This window comes from Acipenser ruthenus, chromosome 13, assembly GCF_902713425.1.
Source record: "Acipenser ruthenus chromosome 13, fAciRut3.2 maternal haplotype, whole genome shotgun sequence".
Taxonomy (NCBI): Eukaryota; Metazoa; Chordata; class Actinopteri; order Acipenseriformes; family Acipenseridae; genus Acipenser; species Acipenser ruthenus.
The window spans coordinates 24,969,834-24,990,986 of NC_081201.1; the positions used below are offsets into that span (position 1 = coordinate 24,969,834).

At 35.5% G+C, this 21,153-nt stretch overlaps 1 protein-coding gene across 2 annotated transcripts in view; it reads right to left on the bottom strand.

The window, feature by feature from the left end:
* Positions 1-21,153, bottom strand: part of LOC117418535 (receptor expression-enhancing protein 3-like) — a 29,994-nt gene that overhangs the window by 6,319 nt on the left and 2,522 nt on the right. The window contains exons 2-5 of one of the 2 annotated variants that reach the window (XM_034031694.3): positions 8,651-8,723; positions 2,162-2,238; positions 1,529-1,649; positions 588-701 (exon numbers count right to left, since the gene is read on the bottom strand). In XM_034031694.3, the coding sequence (XP_033887585.1) occupies positions 588-701; positions 1,529-1,649; positions 2,162-2,238; positions 8,651-8,723 (385 nt within the window). The remainder of the gene's footprint in view (positions 1-587; positions 702-1,528; positions 1,650-2,161; positions 2,239-8,650; positions 8,724-21,153) is intronic. The other variant, XM_059035805.1, reaches the window with a different exon arrangement.

Below are 21,153 nucleotides of genomic sequence, written 5' to 3' on the forward strand. Positions count from 1 at the left end.
AACCTTATTTGATCCTCCGACGTCTAAACGTCTGCTGTATCCTAGGATACAGTGTAAGCCTGCTTATTACAGAGTCAAAATAAAACAGCATTTTAATCAAAATATTGTGTATTTCCTAGAAAATAGTACCGGGAATATATTGGAGAAAAAAAATCGGGTATAAATCAGTAAAAACCGACGTCCAGTTAAAAAAAAAAAAATCCTGTCATTTTTCAGTAAAATTCAGAATAAACCGCAAACATGGAACACTACTTGAGTCACCTAAATGAAAAGTAGTATTACGATATTAAATATAAGAGCATGTGTTAATGCAAATGCAATAAAAATATTGAAATATATAGGAATTGCTTTACAACTACATTAAAAATAACACTTATGTTCCTGGTAAGAATGACAAACACTCCATAAAACTAAAATCTATATTGTTATAGCACAAAATGATGTCAGTCTGGCCTTAAGGCATGCCAATTTATGTGAATACAAGAGATATCTTCATTTTAAAAGGATACACTATAAATAAACTCTTTAGACAGCTTTAAAATCAACTCCCTTTTACACAACCAAAAGGAAAGTAGAATTCAACTTGCCTTAACAGCTGCAGTAACAGCTGCTGTTGCTGCTATATTTAATCCCTGCTTGCCGAACTTTACCATGGTCTCATAACTACGTTCTCTGGCCTGAACAATGTAGTCATCAATCTCCTAAAGGAAAAAAAAAAAAAAAAAGGTAACAGGTTGAAGGATTAATGCTTCAAACATAATGGAAAGATGTTTTCACTGTATTCATTATGTAATGGGTGGCCTTGGAAAAAGGAAACTTCAATGTATTTGTCAAAGTATGTTCCAGATTAATTTATTTTCCTTTTCAGGTAGACATGGTTCCGCCATGCCCTAGTTCATCACTGCGCACCAACGCCTATTCATTGTTGAACATTATTTTTTCAGTCATATGGACGAGGGCCAGTTTCCTTTTTTTCTGGAGCCACCCAGTGTTCAGCTCAAAGTAATTACTAAACTTGAATTGAAGGATTCTTTCAAAACACAGAAGAAGAACACAGCAGCATTCAGCTTCTTGGAAAATGATATTTTAAAGCGATTAACCCTGCGTCGCTTTACGTCATTTAATTGGGTAAAGCCGATAACATTTTTAAATATATATAAACTCACAGAGATCCTCCTCATACTGTAGGCATTTCTTTCTGTATTAAATTGTTTTGTTGTCCAGTGTTCTTGGCATTCCAAATTAACAGATGAAAATGTCCTTCAAAATCCCTTAGCTGGGTTTGGACACATATTTGCCGTTGTAATGGTTAAGCCTTTTTATTTTACATGAATCTCATGTACAGAAGAACTGCTGCAAATAATATTCCCATTAGTATTGTGGATAATGTAAATGAATGGACACTGCCACTATAAATATTTATTCTAGAAATAAATAGGTTATCATGATGCTTAAAATGGAGTTTCAGGCAAGGAAGATGGATATTAGGTAGTTCATACAAGGCTGAAGTGAATGTGTATTCTCTTACCCTTTCTCTGGAAGAAAGAAGAGGATGCAGGAATTTCCTATAGAGAAGGCTGGCTCCTCTGGTGTACGGAGACAACAGCCAAATTACAAATGCAATCTTCAGCTCGTAGTAGAGTGGAAACCTAAGGGGGTTGGGGAGGAAGAGAGAGATCTCGCATATCACTAAGTGTTACAAATCAAAAGATACAATTACTGCAATTCTGAAGAGCACCATCACGCCACCCTATTTAAAAAAAAAAAAAAAAAAAAGCCTCTAAAAACTCGACAGTTACAGCAAGTTTCAAATTTTCTTCTGCCAACCCAGTAGATGTACTGAAAAATATGTAAAATAAGTCTCTGCTACAGTATTTTGTATATAGTACGTTTTTATTTGATGGTCACTGACATTGAAAACCAGATGTTAACAGTAAGTAGCAGCATTTAATCCCCCACTCCCCCTCCATTAACTAAAGAGTTTCTAACCTCAGTGAGGCTCAAATGATTTACTGGAATACAGTCTGATCGGTCATCCTGCCTACATAGTCTGAAATCAGAATGCGATGCAGCTTTAATCAAAATCAATAGCAACCAGTTAATGAGATTCTTACATAAAAAATGATTACAATATGCATTTCTATTATACTTGTGATCTTACCAAGATACTGTGAGGTCTGTGATTGTTTCAAGTACGGTGTAGAGAGCGAAGACAATCCAATACATCATCCAGCGAACCTGGGGGGATATAAAAAAAGGATTCAAAGCAGTGCTTGAGGGAAAATTCTGTAATGAAGGTGCAGAAACAAACCACAGCTTTTTACTGCTACATACTACCAATACAGTAGAGAGGTGTTTCAGCCACTGCAGACCATGTCTTTATGCTTTTAAAAAAATGTTTAATACACATTCATAATCTACAGCTATTTATCTTACAAACTAACAGATATCCACTACCATCCTATCAGATGCAATTAGTTCTGGACAACTGACTAGGATAAAAGTTTGACAGTTACTGTATTTCTATCCTTGATTGCCAAATTGTCAGCCCTTCCCATTTTATTAATTCATTTCAAAGCTATTCTCACCAACTCAGATTTTTCAATGTTCATAGTATCAAGAACACTGCAGGTGCTCTTTTTAGTGCAGCAGGAATGTTGTTCATGACTGATCAACTGTGAAGGTACTATAGCCACTAAGATGACAATATACCAGTACCATACCCAATGGATTAGTAGCCTACATTTTAGGGGTGTAACAATTCACATGTTAGCAACTTTTGCATAACAAAACAATGCTGATCTCATTACTGGACTTTACAATGGAATTGTTTCATATGGACATATTGAAGCAAGCTGAAATATTTGAGCAGTTGATAAAGGCTAATTTTGTATTAAATGTTTGTGTACATGTTTCCATTACTACATAAAAAAGCAAATAAAACAATTTTGCAAGTTCAGAACAGACAATTCACGTTTTATTAATTGTATAATGATATGTATCATAACCAATGTATTAAGGTATGTATCCTGTTGTGAACCCAGAAGATACACTGCCCTACTACATGTAACAATTGCAATACTTGCAGTAACATTAAAATCAAACCTAGTTTTCACCCAGGATCAGATGTGCACATTTAAAAGATTATGTAATGGAACTATGACTTTAAATTTGTAAGGTTCCAGCCCGGCCTAGCTGTTTAGTATGCTTGCACTTGCTGTAATATTAGCTGAAATCCATCAGGCTTTCAGAGAGACTTCTTAGCATTTCAATTTCAAAAGGCAACCCAGACAGTCATGTGATAACACTCCTCTGTTCAGGCTCTGAGGTATTAGAGGATATTTTAAGCCTCACTGAACAAAGTAAAATGAATGTACACAGCCCTGGAATTAATACACTGACAGGCAACTTCAGATTTAATTGGCGACCTCCCTGTGAACTTCCACAGCCTGGTTTTGTCCGCAAGTGATCAATGCATTATATCAGTGTGAAGCGCACTTTAGATTACAAACCAGGTCTATTTAAGTATGTAAACCTGTTCTAATCTTTAAACCGCATAAAACACTAAATTTAGATAAACCTACCCTCCAAATGAATTAAAACAATTTTATACAAGATACTGTAGCTATATTACTGGAAGGGGATAAACCTTTAATAGACAGATTACAGAGACTAAGCAACACTGCACAAGTAGCTACACGAGATTGATTAGACAACACTGCTATTATGTAATCTTTGTAGTGTAAACTAATTAGTTAAAATTGATCAGCAATGACCCACCTTGCAAAAACACTAATCCTAGTATTTTGCTGGTTGTTGACACATTTTGCAGAAATCGGCAACAAAGAAACCGTGACCTTTGGCTTACAAAGAAGGAAATCAAATCATTACGCAGTACAGTAAACACGTTACTCGCGACTTGCAAATTAAACCTCTTCTCTCCCTCTCATCACAAATGATCCATCAGTAATAACTAGAATCCTGCACCTTACCCAACAAACCACAGTGGAGGTAAAGGAGATAAAGGTCTCCCATTCAAAACAGTTTTGAGTGGATTTTCATCTACCAACAGTTCACAGAATAAATGAAATTGCTGCAGGCAGAATAATAACATTTCTCCTCAATGAGATGCTGTAACATGCTAAATGTTTAAGACATGGAAAGGAAAGAAAAGTGCTTCTACTGCAATTACATAATGACTTCTACAGAAAGCAAATTGCTAAATGAGGGTTCATTTACTAAATACAGTTGGGAATTCCTCACTAAATAAACTGTGTACAGTAAAAAGAACTGCATTTCTTTAAAGGAATGGTATTCCTTCCACAGGCTATAAAATGCTTAAAATCAACAGAACATCCAGTAGAATCTGATTTTTATTTAGTTTATTGACAAGCTTGAGTATTTATTTATTTCTTACAAGGAGACCAGCATTTAAACAAGCTGGTGGATAGGTTGAGCCAAACATGCAAGCATCAATTGCAAAACTTTATTCAGCAAAATGATGCAATACTGTATGTTCAGTATTCTAGGAGAACTGTACATTTGATAATCAGAAGATGAAAGTGATTTGGTCAGCACAATGCAGCTTGGTCTGTTTGAGCAGAAAGCATTTACAATTATGGGAAGTGGCAAGATTTGTATTGTAAATGCCACTACAGTAATGCAGCACAAGTAAAAAGGTGCAATTTTATTTTATATGCACTGGCAGCAAAAAGCTAACACTACATTTAGAGTGTGCTTGAGTCACTAAAAGAAAATAATGAGTGTCTGTTTTTAGTAATGACTGGAGGCTTTGCAGTATTGTGAGACAGAGGATACAGATCATTGCCAGAAGGGTGGGGGTGTGGGGTTTCTAAACGCCTGACAATTTAAAATAAGAATTTCCATTAATCAAGGCAGAGTGCAAAAATGTCTAAGGCTTGTCAACTACTGTGGATTACTCGATCAAGCTGTACTATGAATCTCCCTTGACCAGTTATGATAGGTCAGTTAAAATTAGAAAACAATAAAAATAAAAAATACCAGTTTAAAAACCAATTTATTATTTTTTTTCTTTTCTTTAAACCCACAAACTAAATTAATTTTCAACGCAACTGAATCAGAATTCCCACTAAGGGAACCTCTCACTTCAATATGAATGCACTGACAGAAGATCTTTCCCTGTATTAGAAAACATATTTTTGAACTGTTAAATAATTCTTTCAAGTTGTGGTTGGAGGTTATTCAGCTCTGGAGATTCAAAAGTACGGTCATTTTATAAATGGTCTCCCCGAACCCAATGCATCTATTCCAAGTCAACTACTGTATCTTAACAAAGCTGTAGACAAAAATAAATGGTATTGTTCAATAAAATGCTGAATATATAAATATCCCCATGTTTGCCTGCATACACACAAAAAAGGGTACGAAAAAAAGATTAGGAAAAACAAACCAGATATTCAAAGTGACTTGTTTGTAATTTAGCAGAAATTATGGGTTTATAATTTCAGAGTGCAATAGTTTCTCTACACAGTGAAGAAAAACAGATGTGAAAACAGATTGCTTACTCTACCTCTTCTTCAGGACAGCAATATTCTCAGCAGAATTTTAAAGAAAATAATACATGTCCCCCACCCCCAGGAGTATAGTTCTTCAAACACACACAAAAAGGCAGAACACTTCTGAGCACACTTCCCAAAGGTCTCACATTATATTTTTAGGCAAGGAAACAAAAAAAACAAAAAAAAAAGAAAGAAACCCGACAGCTCTTGTAAAGGACATAAAATGTAATTTACTACCTGCATGTGTACAAAAGCAAAGCAATTTAGCAATATAGCATGTACTATTTTTTTGGGCTAAAGTAGATTATATAAATACTGTAACTGTAGTCCTAAAGGTTTAATAGACAAAGATCAAAGCAAGTCCCGCTGGAGTGGCTCCAAGCCAACTGTGTTCTGCACACATCTAGCTGTATTTTTTGCACAGCTTACTGAACGCTATACTATTACAGTAGATGAGTATTTGTATTTACAAAGTAGGCAGTGTGACGTATGTTTGCAATTTGATTAGATTTTAATATTTTCAGTCAAATTAAATTAATGTCCATATACAGTAGATGTTGTTGAACAGAAAATAATAATAATTATTATTATTTATTTCTTAGCAGACGCCCTTATCCAGGGTGACTTACAATTGTTACAAGATATCACATTATTTTTACATACAATTACCCATTTATACAGTTGGGTTTTTACTGGAGCAATCTAGGTAAAGTACCTTGCCCAAGGGTACAACAGCAGGGTCCCCGACCAGGGATTGAACCCACGACCCTCTGGTCAAGAGTCCAGAGCCCTAACCACCACTCCACACTGCTGCCCTGTTGAAAGAGTTAACTCAATGACAGGCAAAATAAATCAGCTTGGTTGTGCACAATTGTGAAGAGGCAATGCTCAATCGAGGACTGTATCACTGTGTAATAACCTCCAGACTTGATCTCAGAGGCTGCAATGAATGATACCATTCAACAGTACTAGAAACACTGTACTGTAGACTCCATGCAGGGTTAATTTCAGAGTGGGGCAGAGTTGCTGACATGCAAATCAAGCCAAGGAGACAACAGTGTGTCGCCTACTATACCACCCTCTTTGTGAATAAACTGGGCCTTAAGGGTACAGTGATGTATTAAATTCAGCCTTGCCTCAGACACAAGCTTTAATGACTTTAGCTCTGTATCACACCCTGTAGCATGTGTATTCAATGTGCTGCCATTTATACTGTAAAAGAGTTTATATGCAAAGAAATGACAGCTATCACAAGGGCTGTTGTACTGGTAAATGGATACCATCTGAGGAGCCACAGTATTGGGTACTTTCGTGTGCAAAACATGAAGATATATATTTTCAGGTAAAATACTACTGTATACTGGACATTACTTTCTAGCAATGTAGCTCATGTACTGTTTTAAGCATACAAGTTATAAAATGCACAGGTCCTGGACAATACGTATGGGAGTTACAGCAGCATTGAGTTTCTCCAAAGCAAACCGTAAATTATACAAAAATAATGTCCTAGTTTTGAAGTGTTCCCCCATTACAGTACTTGGAGATAATCTCGTGCATGATCTCGGCTTTGTTCAGACAGGAAACATGGGAACAAACAGGCAATAGAAAAAAACACGTGGCCTTCACCCTTTGATGCAGTTAATGTTACCAGATTTTTCAAAAGCAAGTTGTTTACAAATTTTTGGGGAAAAACTGGTGTTTTAATTACTGTCAAAATGTCAGTGTTGTCACATTTAGAGGCTTACTGTACAGCACTAAAAATTCTGGTTCAACAATAAGTACTTGGATGGGAAATTAATAGATGTGTTCCTTGATAGTCAACCCTCTAAACAATCAGCTGTTTTTATCACTCTCCCACTGCCACAGATGCTTCAATTGAAAGCTGCTACACAAAACATTCATTTGAAACGGGGCCAGCAACTCAGTTTAGCCATGTAAACCTGCCCCAACATGTGCAGAAAGCAATCTGCGTTTATTCTATTTTTAGCTTTAAAAACTAACCCGGTTATACAGTACAGCTTATGTTAACCTCTCCTAATACTGGTTTGTCACTATGGAGAAGAAACCAAGTAAAATATGGGGATCTCTTATGCAGTTTAAATGCATGTACTACAGTACATCAGGGGAGAAGTGCTGAAAAAACCTAAAAAAAACACAAGGAACATTACAAAAAATTGAGAATGAAATTGGATTCCTTCAAAGGGAAAATGTTGTGCTAGCAAGAGCTGTGCAACATTTTTTTTCAGTCTTTGATGCATCAAGAATACTATAGATTTGGGGTTTTATTTCGCTTCTTTCAGCGCTCACTAACAATAAAATGGACAGAACATATCCACCGTCATACTACTGTACAAACATTCAAAACCTACAGCAGATACGGTTAGAATTCCAAGCCAATGATTGCCCTGTTAACAAGATTGCCGTTTAATATACAAAACTACTGATCCTGATATTGGCAACACAGAATATATAGTACTGTACAATATAAAATACATCTTTAACACCGACAAGTTAGCAGCTTACTATTTAGATGGTTAAAAGTAAACAAAATGACTGTTTTAGAAGCCTAAAATGACAATTAACAAAAGCAATATTTGATGCATGTTCATTGGATTCTTGTTCATCAGGAAACTGCACTGCTCTTTACAGTATGCTGCTGTATATGACTGGTAAACAGTTAATCTCCAAAAGAAAATAAACCCAGCCATCTATGGTAACAAATTCTTAACAGAGAAAAAAAAGGCTGCATACATTAAAATTTCACTGTGCCTCAAATGTGCCTGAAGCACATTTCCCCCATGTCAAGTTCAAAGGTCTCTATTAAACTCAGGACTACATTCCAGTTAAATCATTGACTTACAAATCTAATCTCTGCACATACTGCATTTTTATCACGTGGCAGACAGTCTGTTCTGTGCAAAACAAGGTTCTTCGATTGTAAAGCAGAGAAATACAATTCTTACTATCTTATTAACAAACCAAACCTTTAATAGTTCAACTAAAACATGACCAACACACACGTACTGAATTCATTTTGTATTTATTTTGTGTAATATCACTGTTTTACAAGCATATATAAACTACTAAAAGAGGATTAACTCAACACTTACATATTCTTTAACATTCTTTGTTTTCACAGCTTTGTAGGAAGAGTATGCAGGGTATAAGGTTCCAAAAAGTAGCCTGTTGAGAAAAACAAAACAAATGTTTACTGGTACAGTCAGGGTGTTGACCAGTAGGGTTTATTGGAGGCATCGGCATGTCCAATAGCTGTGTAAAACACATACATTTAGTTTTCCAAAATTAATAAAAACAAAATCACAAAAATACAGCTCTGTTGCGTGACCAAAATGCATGACTTTAGGTTCCAGTTGGTAAAACTCCAACATCTGGAAACTTGAGTGAATACTTTCTACATTCGTGTCCTGACATGGCAGGAAAGAAATCTGGAAATCAATGCTGACAGCATCCGCCTTGGAGAGCTTCAGGACATTATCTTATAAAAAGACCTTGTAAACAGTCCAGCTTTACTGTGTGGGTGGGAAAAAGACTGCTCTTTACAACAGACAATTAGAACAAAAACACACACACACACTCACTTTGCACAGAACTCTATAAGAAGGTTCTCACTCTGTTTTTCTCCCGATTTATATTAAGAAACTCCTGGGTTTTACAATAGCTACAGTAGTGTTAGTGCTTACAAGGCTGTTTACTGCATTGCAGCACCTATACAACTTAACTTCACTAACATTACATGGTGATTCAGGCAGGTGGTGGCATTCACAGCAAATATAACCAGGTATTCTGATTTCACAACCATCCCATAATATTTACCCAGAAAATTTACACCAAAAGTTTACCTTGGAAATTGTATATGAAATAAAAACCAAAAATGAAAGGATTATAATGTACAGTTATTGTAGAACACATTTAAACATGTTTTAAGTTGTTGTTTTTTTTTTTCCTTTTTTTTTTTTTTTTTTTTAAGCTGCCTTTTTGGAAACGAATGTCTAAGCCTGCTGAGAGAAGAAAACGCAGCACATCCTGTGTGTAGATGACCTGCCATAATATACCAGATGGGAACAAAGCCAGCCTTTCATGTGGAAGCTGGTTTCAGCTGAATCTAATTTATTATGTTCCACTCTGCTAGATTTATGGGTAATCCCGTTTAACCATGCAGGAACTGGTAGCGGAGGGGCCCCACTGTTTCAGCTTTCCAGCTGCATTCAGCAATTAGTACATAGTTCTTATTCTGTAGCACCTCGCGAATTGGACAAACTTGGCAGGATGTCTAATATCATTTTAGAATTGTGCTCGCCTTACAACCTGCAGTTAAGCATACATGGTCAAACAGTGAAGTAAAAGAAATGATAAATAATAATTTTAAAATAGCACCACAGCAAGAGGGTCTCCAGAATGCAGTATTGTTCATTGTAAGTAAACTCCCAAATACATCAAAGCTACCACATAACACATCTATAATGCTACAGTAGGCTACTTCATGTTACTGTCTACAGTATGTTGAGAGACTGATAAAAGTAGCAATAAATAAATAAATAAATAAATAAATAAAATAAATCTATCTATCTAGCTATCTATTAGGGCTGCTACAATTAAATCGAACAATTCCATTACTCATTTTATGTATTTATTTTTGATATATTATATATATATATATATATATATATATAGATATAGATATATATATATATATATAGATATATATATATAGATATATATATATAGATATATATATATAGATATATATATATAGATATATATATATAGATATATATATATATATATATAATCTCTCTCGATATAAATACTGGATAATCGATTCAATAATTTTTGTAACGAGCACAGTTAATAACATTATCAAACAAACAACAGTGATGTTAAATGCAATTTTGGAGTAATGATCAGCTAGCGGGTATGCATGTGGCAAGTAAATCAATGTATTAATAATAATAATAATAATAATAATAATAATAATAATAATAATAATGTTTTAAGCATGGATTTCCGCATTGTGTGGTTCACAGATAGTGAAGGTTAGGTGGTACAGTATTAACAAGATGCAATGCGTGATGCTGCAGCTGTCACTGAATTATACAGTTTTCATAAATGTCTAGTTTACATAGATTACATTCCAAAGTATTGTAATCTGTTTGGAATAAATATTTTAGTAACAACCCTGTAGCATGTTAAACTTGCTTTAAGCTTGCTGCAAATGTTGTGTTTTTTTTTTTTCTCCTGACACTATCAAGGCGTAATCACCCCTCACATTCAATTGTTGTGCACAAGCTTTTACTTAACTGCAGTGATATTAAAATAATAACGCTGCGGAATTGCCTAATTTTATTTTTATTTATATATAATCACTGGAATAATGCAGTTATTCCTATTTGATCCCCTGCTAAACAATCTTAACATTAAACCTGTTTTTTTTTTTTTTTAAAAACTGGTTTAGCTGGAAATTCAATAAACAGTTCTAAAGGATTGGCCTTTGTGTTTGTTGGGTGGTAATCGGTGCTTTTCTGCATCAAAATCCATTTCCAGCTCATAAAAATGACAGCTTGCTAATAACGAGCCAGACTTTCATAAGGTATTTCAAGTGTTCTTGGATTGTCCCATGGAGGAAGCTTTTTTTTTTTTAAACCCATGGGTAAGCAGATGTTCGAGTTAGGATTAAGGTGAACCAACTCAGCACTCATGGTGCCTCACTGCAGCCAGGGCCCTTTCAGATCAACCGGAAGTTGCCAGTGGATGTGATTTTCACAGCTACAGGGTTTGTAACTGCTCCCTCTGGGACTGGAAACAGACAGGAAATCACTGCAGCTTCAACCAACCATGTGCAGGTGGTAAAGTAGCCGATCAAAAGATTGCACTGTGCTTGCACACACCTTTAACAATGAGAAACATGTTTATATATAAACGTCAGGAGACAAAAGATTTTTGATGGACAGCTTTGGTTGTCTCTGAACTGTACAGTAATAACACATCAAATATTCAGCTGCGAGATATTTATTTAGAAGTGGAAAAGAAAAGACTACATTCAACACTCATGGAACAAGTGTACGAATAGGCCTACATAACCCAAAAGATACAAAACTCCATCCTACAAGCTTGAATGACCAAGGAAAATATTTCACCAATAATGAGCCCATAGTGATGGTTTGATGTTACAGAAAACCTAAGTGATCACCTCAGTTTGCCCTGAGCCAACAACAAATAAAATCATCTCTGACCACCCCTGCAGCAGTGACAAAGAACATTTTGCTGCAGAGCTAAATTTAAATTCTGCATATATTGGAAAATAACCCTAATATACATCCCCGGGTCATCTCTCCATTGCCCTTGGCAGGTTTACTTCCCGAATTAGGATCAATGAAGTCTGTCAGTAATTGCTGTACCGTTAAACACCCTGGAGTATAAACTGCAGCTGTTCTGTATGGATTACAATCCTATGAGAAAAAAACAAAACAAAACTACTGCTTCACCTGTATTGTTGAGTAGATATACAAATGACCATCATTTCTTTTTTTTTTTTGCATTTTGATCACTGCACTACAGAATGCAACCAGAGAAATCCACTTGCATATTAAGTATTATTACTTGCAACCAATCAAAAAAAATAAACACTGTACATCTACTGCACCAGAGTCGAATATTGAAAAGCTGCAGCCACCACTCGGATCCCCAGCATTAAGCCTTTTCATTCAGATCTGTTTCAACTTACATACAGTAATAAAATGTCCTGAACCGAACATTCGAGAGACTTGCATTTGCAGCCTAGCTCATGTTGCACATGTCATGTACATATCAGCACTGGAGTTGTGTGTAATCATGGCAAATAGTTTGATGCCCATTGAAAAGGGCTTGTTAAGGTTTAAATTGCTGTATGAACAACATCTGTACAGAAGCTCTCCTGGTTCCTGCAATCCAGTGTTGCCCCACAAGGCCCCTTACCCCCTACCACTAAGCTACAAGGGTCTGTGTCTCAAGATACACTGGCAGTGCAGAGGTGAATTACTGGATTTATGGGTTTCAAAGCCAAACAGATTTATTTTTTCAGAAGCTCTGTGAGAGCCACCAGTTTTGCACTTTTAAAGTTTTCACAATCAAGTTCCATATTTGTATTCAAAACAAACTATGGCTAGTTTATTATTATTATAAAATGCAACCTTCATTCAGTATAATTTTTAACTGGATTATATACAAGGATCCACCTTTGCTATGGTTTCTTTTCTAGTTGCCATAGCAACTGTTCCAACTATAGTCTTCATTTCCTAGCCCAAGAAACAAAAAATAAATAAAATCGCCACATTTTAAAAATGCATTTAAAAAAAAAATTCATGTCTTAATAAGAACTCATTATTGGAAGTCTGCACTAATTAATTAGTAAGACAACTCCTTTCAAAGCGCGCTATCAGCCTTGGCTGTATACTAACCTCACTCAAATCCTACGTTGCAGAAACACAGACAGCATACTACCGTTTCAAAACGCTTGCGACAACAGTTACTCGTGTATCCCCCAAGCTAGCAAAAAATAGGTCTGCAATCAAATCAACACAATAGTGGTTACATGAATCTGAAAACCCATATTAACTACCACACTGTAAAAGCTAAATATAAATCATAATGTTCAGGAAGAATCCATTAAAACGTTTCACACACAAATGCAAAATGTAAACAGTGTTGATAGGGGGTTTTACTTGGGGTCTTCAGTGCCTTTTAAGAGCTGTTCTTTGATATTTCAAAATCAGCCATTGTGTTTTGTTATCTGTCAGCAGGCTTTTTAAAGCCATTGCAATTATTTAAGCAACACACACACGTTTCTTTGGAAGGATCTAAGCGAGTAGCTCACAGAAGGAGTTATGCTGCTTTTCATTTATGTGCTTGCAGGATTAGACAGACATTCAGCTGCATAGCTGTTGTAGTCAGTGACTTCACAGTCCTGGGTCTGACCTGGTGTGCTTGTTGGCGACAGCTTCCATTACAATAGAGCATTTCTTTGGCATCAAACAGAATACATAGAGATATTTGCATCCTGAGCCATTCGAAAAAAAGGCATAATGCCACAGTAGTAATGTCAAAAAATGAACTCTTCTAGAGGAAAATATACTTGAACTTTGACCCATTCGACTCCACGAGACCATCACTTTCAATTCAAACACAAAATGTCTCATTTTCAATCACTCGACAACACCCACAGTACAGAAATGTTAATTACTGATCAACAAAATGAGAACACGTTAAAAAAAAAAAAAAAATGATGTAAAGCTCTGTACAGCACTGAAATACTAATGTTTAAAAAAAAAAACTGTACTGCTGAACCTCATCTTCTTTATTAGCATCACAAGGGTGTCCATGTATTATAAAAAATAACAGATGGGCCTCTTCAGTCAGTTACAGGAAAACAATTCCATTTCGGGTTTCTGTGACAGTTCATAAATAACGAGACTGAAGGGCGAGTAATTTATGATGTCACAGAAACCCTAGATGGAATTATTTTCGTGCCAAGGGTGTGTAATTTTTTTATTTTATATATATATATATATATATATATATATATATATATATATATATATATATATATATATATATATATATATATATATATATATATATATATAGATATAGATATAGCCAAGCAAAAATACCAAGCTGTGCACAACACAATTTCCACCCCTCAAATTGAACTTCCGATTTTCTGCCCTGTTTCAGTCATGCGGTCATGTACTGTGCTCCTGACCTTTCCTCCGAACCTATAGGGCTCTAGAACACCAAACGCTCTACCCACATGGAACAGTGCAGTGCAGTGCAATACATTCTAATTATTTTGTTCAGGAGTTAGTCTAAAGGAAGTATTACAGAAAGGTAGCGTCTGTGAAAAATAAATAAAGGTCTCTCCCTAGACAAATCCAACAAGTATTGAGACCAGTTTGCTGTGAATCAACACCCCAGAATGAACCTTGGGCAATAAAGGCCATTATTGATCTGGCATGCAAATCTAATTCTCCATGTGCATAGTATGGGGTCATCACAGAAGAGAAATGTGTTTTCTGTAAGGATAACCAATTGGATCTTATTGGATCTGCAGTAGGGATTCAAGGAAATGCATGCACATGGATTAGGCAGTGGTTAACAGGTAGAAAACAGAAAGTACTGATTAGAGGAGAAACCTCAAAATGGAGCGAGGTAATCAGTGGTGTACCACAGGGATCAGTATTAGGTCTTCTGCTATTCCTAATCTACATTAATGATTTAGATTCTGGTATAGTAAGCAAACTCGTTAAATTTGCAGACAACACAAAAATAGAAGGAATGGCAAACACTTGCAGCAGCAAAGATCATTCAAAATTATCTAGACAGCATTCAGAACTGGGCAGACACATGGCAAATGAAATTTAATAGAGAAAAGTGTAAAGTATTGCATGCAGGAAATAAAAATGTGCATTATAAATATCATATGGGAGATACTGAAATTGAAGAAGGGAACTATGAAAAAGACCTAGGAGTTTATGTTGACTCAGAAATGTCTTCATCTAGACAATGTGGGGAAGCTATAAAAAAGGCCAACAAGATGGTCAGATATATTGTGAGAAGTGTTGAATTTAAATCAAGGGAAGTAATGTTAAAACTTTACAATGCATTAGTAAGACCTCGCCTAGAATATTGTGTTCAGTTCTGGTCACCTTGTTACAAAAAGGATATTGCTGCTCTAGAAAGAGTGCAAAGAGCAACCAGAATTATCCCGGGGTTAAAAGGCATGTCGTATGCAGACAGGCTAAAAGAATTGAATCTATTCAGTCTTGAACAAAGAAGACTACGCGGCGATCTGATTCAAACATTCAAAATCCTAAAAGGTATAGACAATGTCGACCCAGGGGACTTCTTTGACCTGAAAAAAGAAACAAGGACCAGGGGTCACAAATGGAGATTAGATAAAGGGGCATTCAGAACAGAAAATAGGAGGCACTTTTTTACACAGAGAATTGTGAGGGTCTGGAACCAACTCCCCAGTAATGCTGTTGAACCTGACACCCTGGGATCCTTCAAGAAGCTGCTTGATGAGATTCTGGGATCAATAAGCTACTAACAACCAAACGAGCAAGATGGGCTGAATGTCCTCCTCTCGTTTGTAAACTTTATTATGTTCTTATTTATCCGCTCACTTCGTTCAAGGGATTTTGGAAACACACTTTATTCTAGCTCCAGGTCTTTTTAGTAGATGAATGATGCTGCTGGTTAACTGAAATTCACTTGCAAAGAAAAAATAAACTTGGAACATTGGTAGTCAAAAGACCCTTTAAAATCAGCAATACATTATTTGTACCCAATGTACCTTAATTAAATGATTACTGAATGCATTGTAACTTAGTAAAAGAAAGGTGCAATGTCAGTATCCGAAGAGATCAGGAACAGCCAACTCCAATGGCTGCTACTCAATATCTAATCTTGTGCCAGCACCAGAAAATGTCAGGATGTCAAAGGAAAGGACTTTAAAATATTACAACAAATAAAACTGATAAAAAGGAGAATTATTTATTGCCAATTTGTTTTTAAACGATTGCAATTTAATTTTACACTTATTTAAAATTAGCACAAGTAAAATGTAATTGCCGCCTGAATTAGTAAATACTGCAAGACTTGCATGAGCAGTCCACTATTCTACTTCTAAGAACAACAAATTAGGGGTACATAAACTAAAACTCCAGCACCACATGAATCACATGTTTTATTCTTTAAAGTATCAATTTTGAATGAATTTTTACAATGGTAACACCAAGTCACAAAAATCAAATGGCTTCCATATAGTGACAATCAGTCACATAGCAGATCTGGAGTGCCTCCTGAATGTTCTGCAGTTCAGTTTAAGAACACAAACAAAAACAAACAAAAAAAAAAGAGAAATAGATAAATGTCTGACTGCTGTTCCTAGTTTAACCTTAGTTTCATGCTGCAAAAGGTGATAAATATCACAATTACTCAAGATACAGATGGGAAAGATTACTTTTATGAGCACATCATTTTATGCCCCTTTCAGACTCATAAATAAAAAAGGACATTGCTATAGCACTTAAGTTCAGCACCCCAAACTGTTCTTAAATTGTTTCCCAGTATTCCATCATGCTGTAAGCCAATGGTGAAAATATAAGAAAAGCTTTAGGTATTGCCTTCAATATATTTGTAAAAAATGTTATAGCACAGTAGTGCTGCAGTAGAAAATGTCTTCCTGGCTTCTATAATGAAGCAGGTTTTAAGGGGCAAAGAAGCTTTTGTCCCTACAGCTACTGCACCTTCAGATAACATTATACTCATTGTAAAGTACAGAATACATCTTATACAAAACACAGGAATATTTAGTGAAATTCTACTTTAAATTGCATTATGATAACATCTGGCATTTTTTTCTTTATTTTGCAATATGCTGAAAGTCCATGCATTGGCAGACTTTAGACATCAGCGGTATTAAATACAAATATAGTTTTTTTTGAGTCAGGGTATATTAATATTGAAGCCATTTTCCTAGGTGTCAAACAATATTTATCTGATCATGTTATTTTTATAGGCATTTGAATATCAAGTATTGTTTACAACCCAGTCCTGTGGAATGGCAGCTGACTGAGCATGCACATGAAGAAACTGTATAGCAGTCAGGAGAAAGCTTTGAGTTGGTATCAGCACTGGGAACTCTGGGCTTTACTGTACACCTTAGTCATACTTGAGAGACTATTTAATGTAAGTGGTTGCATACCAAGTGGATGTATGTAAAAGGAAAGGAAAATGAGAAGTAGTAATCCAGATGTAATGTGCAGTACCATCATTCAATTAAACTTTTATTGATTACCAAAATATAGACATGCTGCATAAACCAAGCTGAATATCCTAGTAATGATGCCATATATGTAACAGGGTAATTGTTTTAATCCAAACTAAACTCAAAACTAAACTCAAATAAATACACATATTGCAGAAGATGTAAAAAAAAAATTCTTTCCTCGGGTTTTACAAGTAGTCACGAATCTGTTCTGGGCAGTACAGTAAGTGCTACTTTATTCCTAAGACAAAGGGCTGTTTACCAATCAACAGCTGATGACTTTCAAGGAACAATATACTCATACAAGGTTTTGTTTTTTTTTCTTCAGGAGAAAAATGTTTCAGGTACAGCAAGTGGCAGAAATGAACATGGTTTTAGAAGGAAGCTGGAAAAATAGGTCTCTCAGAGCCAGTCATTAGGCATTCGCTATTTGCTTTTGATCTTTTTGAAAAAAGAATGGGACGGGTTTTCACCCTGAACATGTTAACAGATCCAGAAACAATTACTCTCTCTCTCCAGTTGTTCTTTCCCCTTAAGGGAAAAACCAAATGCTTAAACAGCTGTCCCACACTCAAAGGTAAAACTGCTTTCCAGTACCTGAGAAGGCAATAACCCGTACTACAAGGGAATACCTACACCAAACATCAATATTAAACAGCATGTTTCCCACCTAAAAAAACTAAATATGTAGTCATCTAAAGACACTATTGGTACTGTATGTTAAAACTGAAGTTCATCTAGGCTGTGTGGTCCAGTGGTTAAAGAAAATGGCTTGGAACCAGGAGGTCCCCGGTTCAAATCCCACCTCAGCCACTGACTCATTGTGTGACCCTGAGCAAGTCACTTAACCTCCTTGTGCTCCGTCTTTCGGGTGAGACGTAGTTGTAAATGACTCTGCAGCTGATGCAAAGTTCACACACCCTAGTCTCTGTAAGTCGCTTTGGATAAAGGTGTCTGCTAAATAATAATAATAATAATAATAATAATAATAATAATAATAATAATAATAATAATAATAATAATAATAGACTTCTCAGGCATGTGACATTTAAAAAAAATAATAATAATCTGGTCTTATTATATTTGTACTGCTACATTTAGATCAAGCAGGCCGAGAAGCAAGAAAAGAGAAAAGTAAACCGTCTAAAGCCCCTTTCACACACAAAGGCTACTAAGACGTCTCAGACATTTAAAAAATTCTTTAAAATACTCATTCACACAGCTACCCAAATTACACCATAGCAGTACAATACCGTCATAACCCTCACACAGCCAAAGGGATCATGCAAGTACAACTTTCAAACCTGTCAGTCAACAGATTGTTTTCATGGCAACGGCGATTCACCCATAAAATTACAGCATCACGCACCATCCCTTCTATTTGTGAATTCACCTCCTAGTCAGCCCGTAAAGTTAACAATTCCTTAACTTATTCCAGACTCCAATTACTACCTCGTTCTTGATCAGCCATTGTATTTGAAAAAAGTGAAAGCGCGTAACACCAACGACAAAAACACGTCCATGTACAAGTCACGTGGGATGTTGACTTTCAAATCGACACAACTTTAGCGCTTCAGTATCGGCATAGCATTTCACACAGGAGTTATGACGGTCAATGCCGACCCTGAACCACCTTGTGATTCACAGAACAAAATGCTGCATCAGTGCCGGTTCTGAGCCGTCATTAACTCGTCTGTGTGATATTAGTTACAAAACCTTGTCATACAGTATCTAAATCCAAAGGAATACTAAAAAAAAACACAAAACCAGTCAGTCAGCAAAAAACAAAACATATACTGCACAACTGACTCTGCCAACAGTTAGCAACAGGTAAGAATATTCTGTCAAAAACATGGGACTATACAGTGCCTAGTGAGTTCTCTTTAAACATTTTGGTTAACTGGGGCTCACTTTCTGTCTGAGCAGCTGAAACAATAAACGTTTCAGGCAGGCCTTGACTTTGTTTTAGGTCAGCTTAGGGTTTCCTGTTAAGATACAGTGACACTCTAAGAAGAGGCATTTGTTTGGCCCCAGGAAAGCCAAAATGTGAGGAGACTTAAACAACTTAAAATTTGAAACTAAAACTTTAGAATTTAGTAATTAACTACAGTAAGTAGGACATGAACCAATGGACACATTTGAATGTTCACAGTGCTTACCAATTACCTGTATTTAAAATAATTAATTATACTTATTCATTTAAAGCTTTAACATTATTACTGGTCTGTCCTTTCATTGAATATTTTTTATTTAAGCTATTAACATTGAATCAGAATATGTAACTAATTCAAAAAACATTTAATGAACTGCTGCCTCCTGGTACCTTTGCTTTAGGATAAATGGTCTGATTGCAGCATGACCATTGAGTGAGTTTTAACTACAACACATGACATGATCAAGCATTAAATCAATATTAACATGTTGTATTTACATAACAATAACTGTTTTTACTATCTGCAGACAGTGCAAATTGACTATCATTTATAACTAGAATAAAACAGACATTTAAATTGTTCTCAGACTATTTGTCTGAAGTTTCTCAATCCCTTTCTGGCAGATCAGCCAGAAAAATAAGCTATTTTCCACACTCACTTAAAATTCCCCAGACACCAGAACAGATTTCCAGACAAGGTTACATTAAACGCCAGTAAAGTCAAAAGAAAACTGTGGCTGCAGAAAATAATGGGATCTGCTGTCAGTGTGTACAGTAGACATACAGCCCCAGATTAATTTAACTTGGTTTATTTAAAAAAAAAAAAAATGAGTGGGAATTATTTTAATCCAACAGCTATAGAACAACACTACAAACTATATATTTACAGCTAAACATCCTGCTCTGTTTAAGTGTCATCTTAAACAAGAATGTTCTTTAGCAGCAATGCTCAGGAGAAACCAGCAGGACTACAGTAAGCTTTAAGATATTTGGCAGCTATGAACTTACTGTGTTTGTGCCCATGGAATTTCATGCGTACACACCCAATAAACAGGGATTGTTTTTAAAAGGCAAGGTTTCCATCACTACCCCGGTCTATGTCAGCTACAGAAAAAAAAAATAGGCACAAAGCCATAGTGCAGCACACACTTGCCAAAACAAGTTAATCTATACAGGACTTGCGTGCAACACAAAAATATCTTCATTTAGATAGTTGTGTTCACATTCGAGATTCTTGTAAAAGTAATAAACAAATACATCTGTTTTTTAAATGGCTTTCCAATTTTTTCACAAACAGAAAACCTACTACCACTTAGATGCATATTTGTTCTACCAAAATAATGGCCATCGACCAGACTATTGTGCAGCTATACTGCAGTTATGAATAACGTATTTCATCATATCTGGGTATGATCAGGGTTTTCCCTGGCTTTTATATTTTTGTAGTCACTAGTGACTAATCATTTAGTCACTGAAGAAATTCAGTAGTCACTACTGGTACAAAACTCCACAGTCCTCAAGGGGTGTTACAAATCCCATTTTTATTCCACCTGTACCTTAAATTACTATAATATAGATAGATATATTGTATATACACTTGTGTAATAAATTATTTTGTTTCCTTGTTTATTTTGCAATATAACATGCCAATAAACACATAACATTGCACTAAAACAGACAGATTCCAGTATAATTTAAATCCTACCAAGTGCTTTTCCCATAAAAAAATAAATCCTATTCATTTCAGGTTTTCCTTCTCTAAATAAACGTTATAGTGCAATATATTACAGTTGTTAAAAGGCATTAACTAAAATCTTATTTAAAATGTGTGTGGTATAGAACAACATTCCATT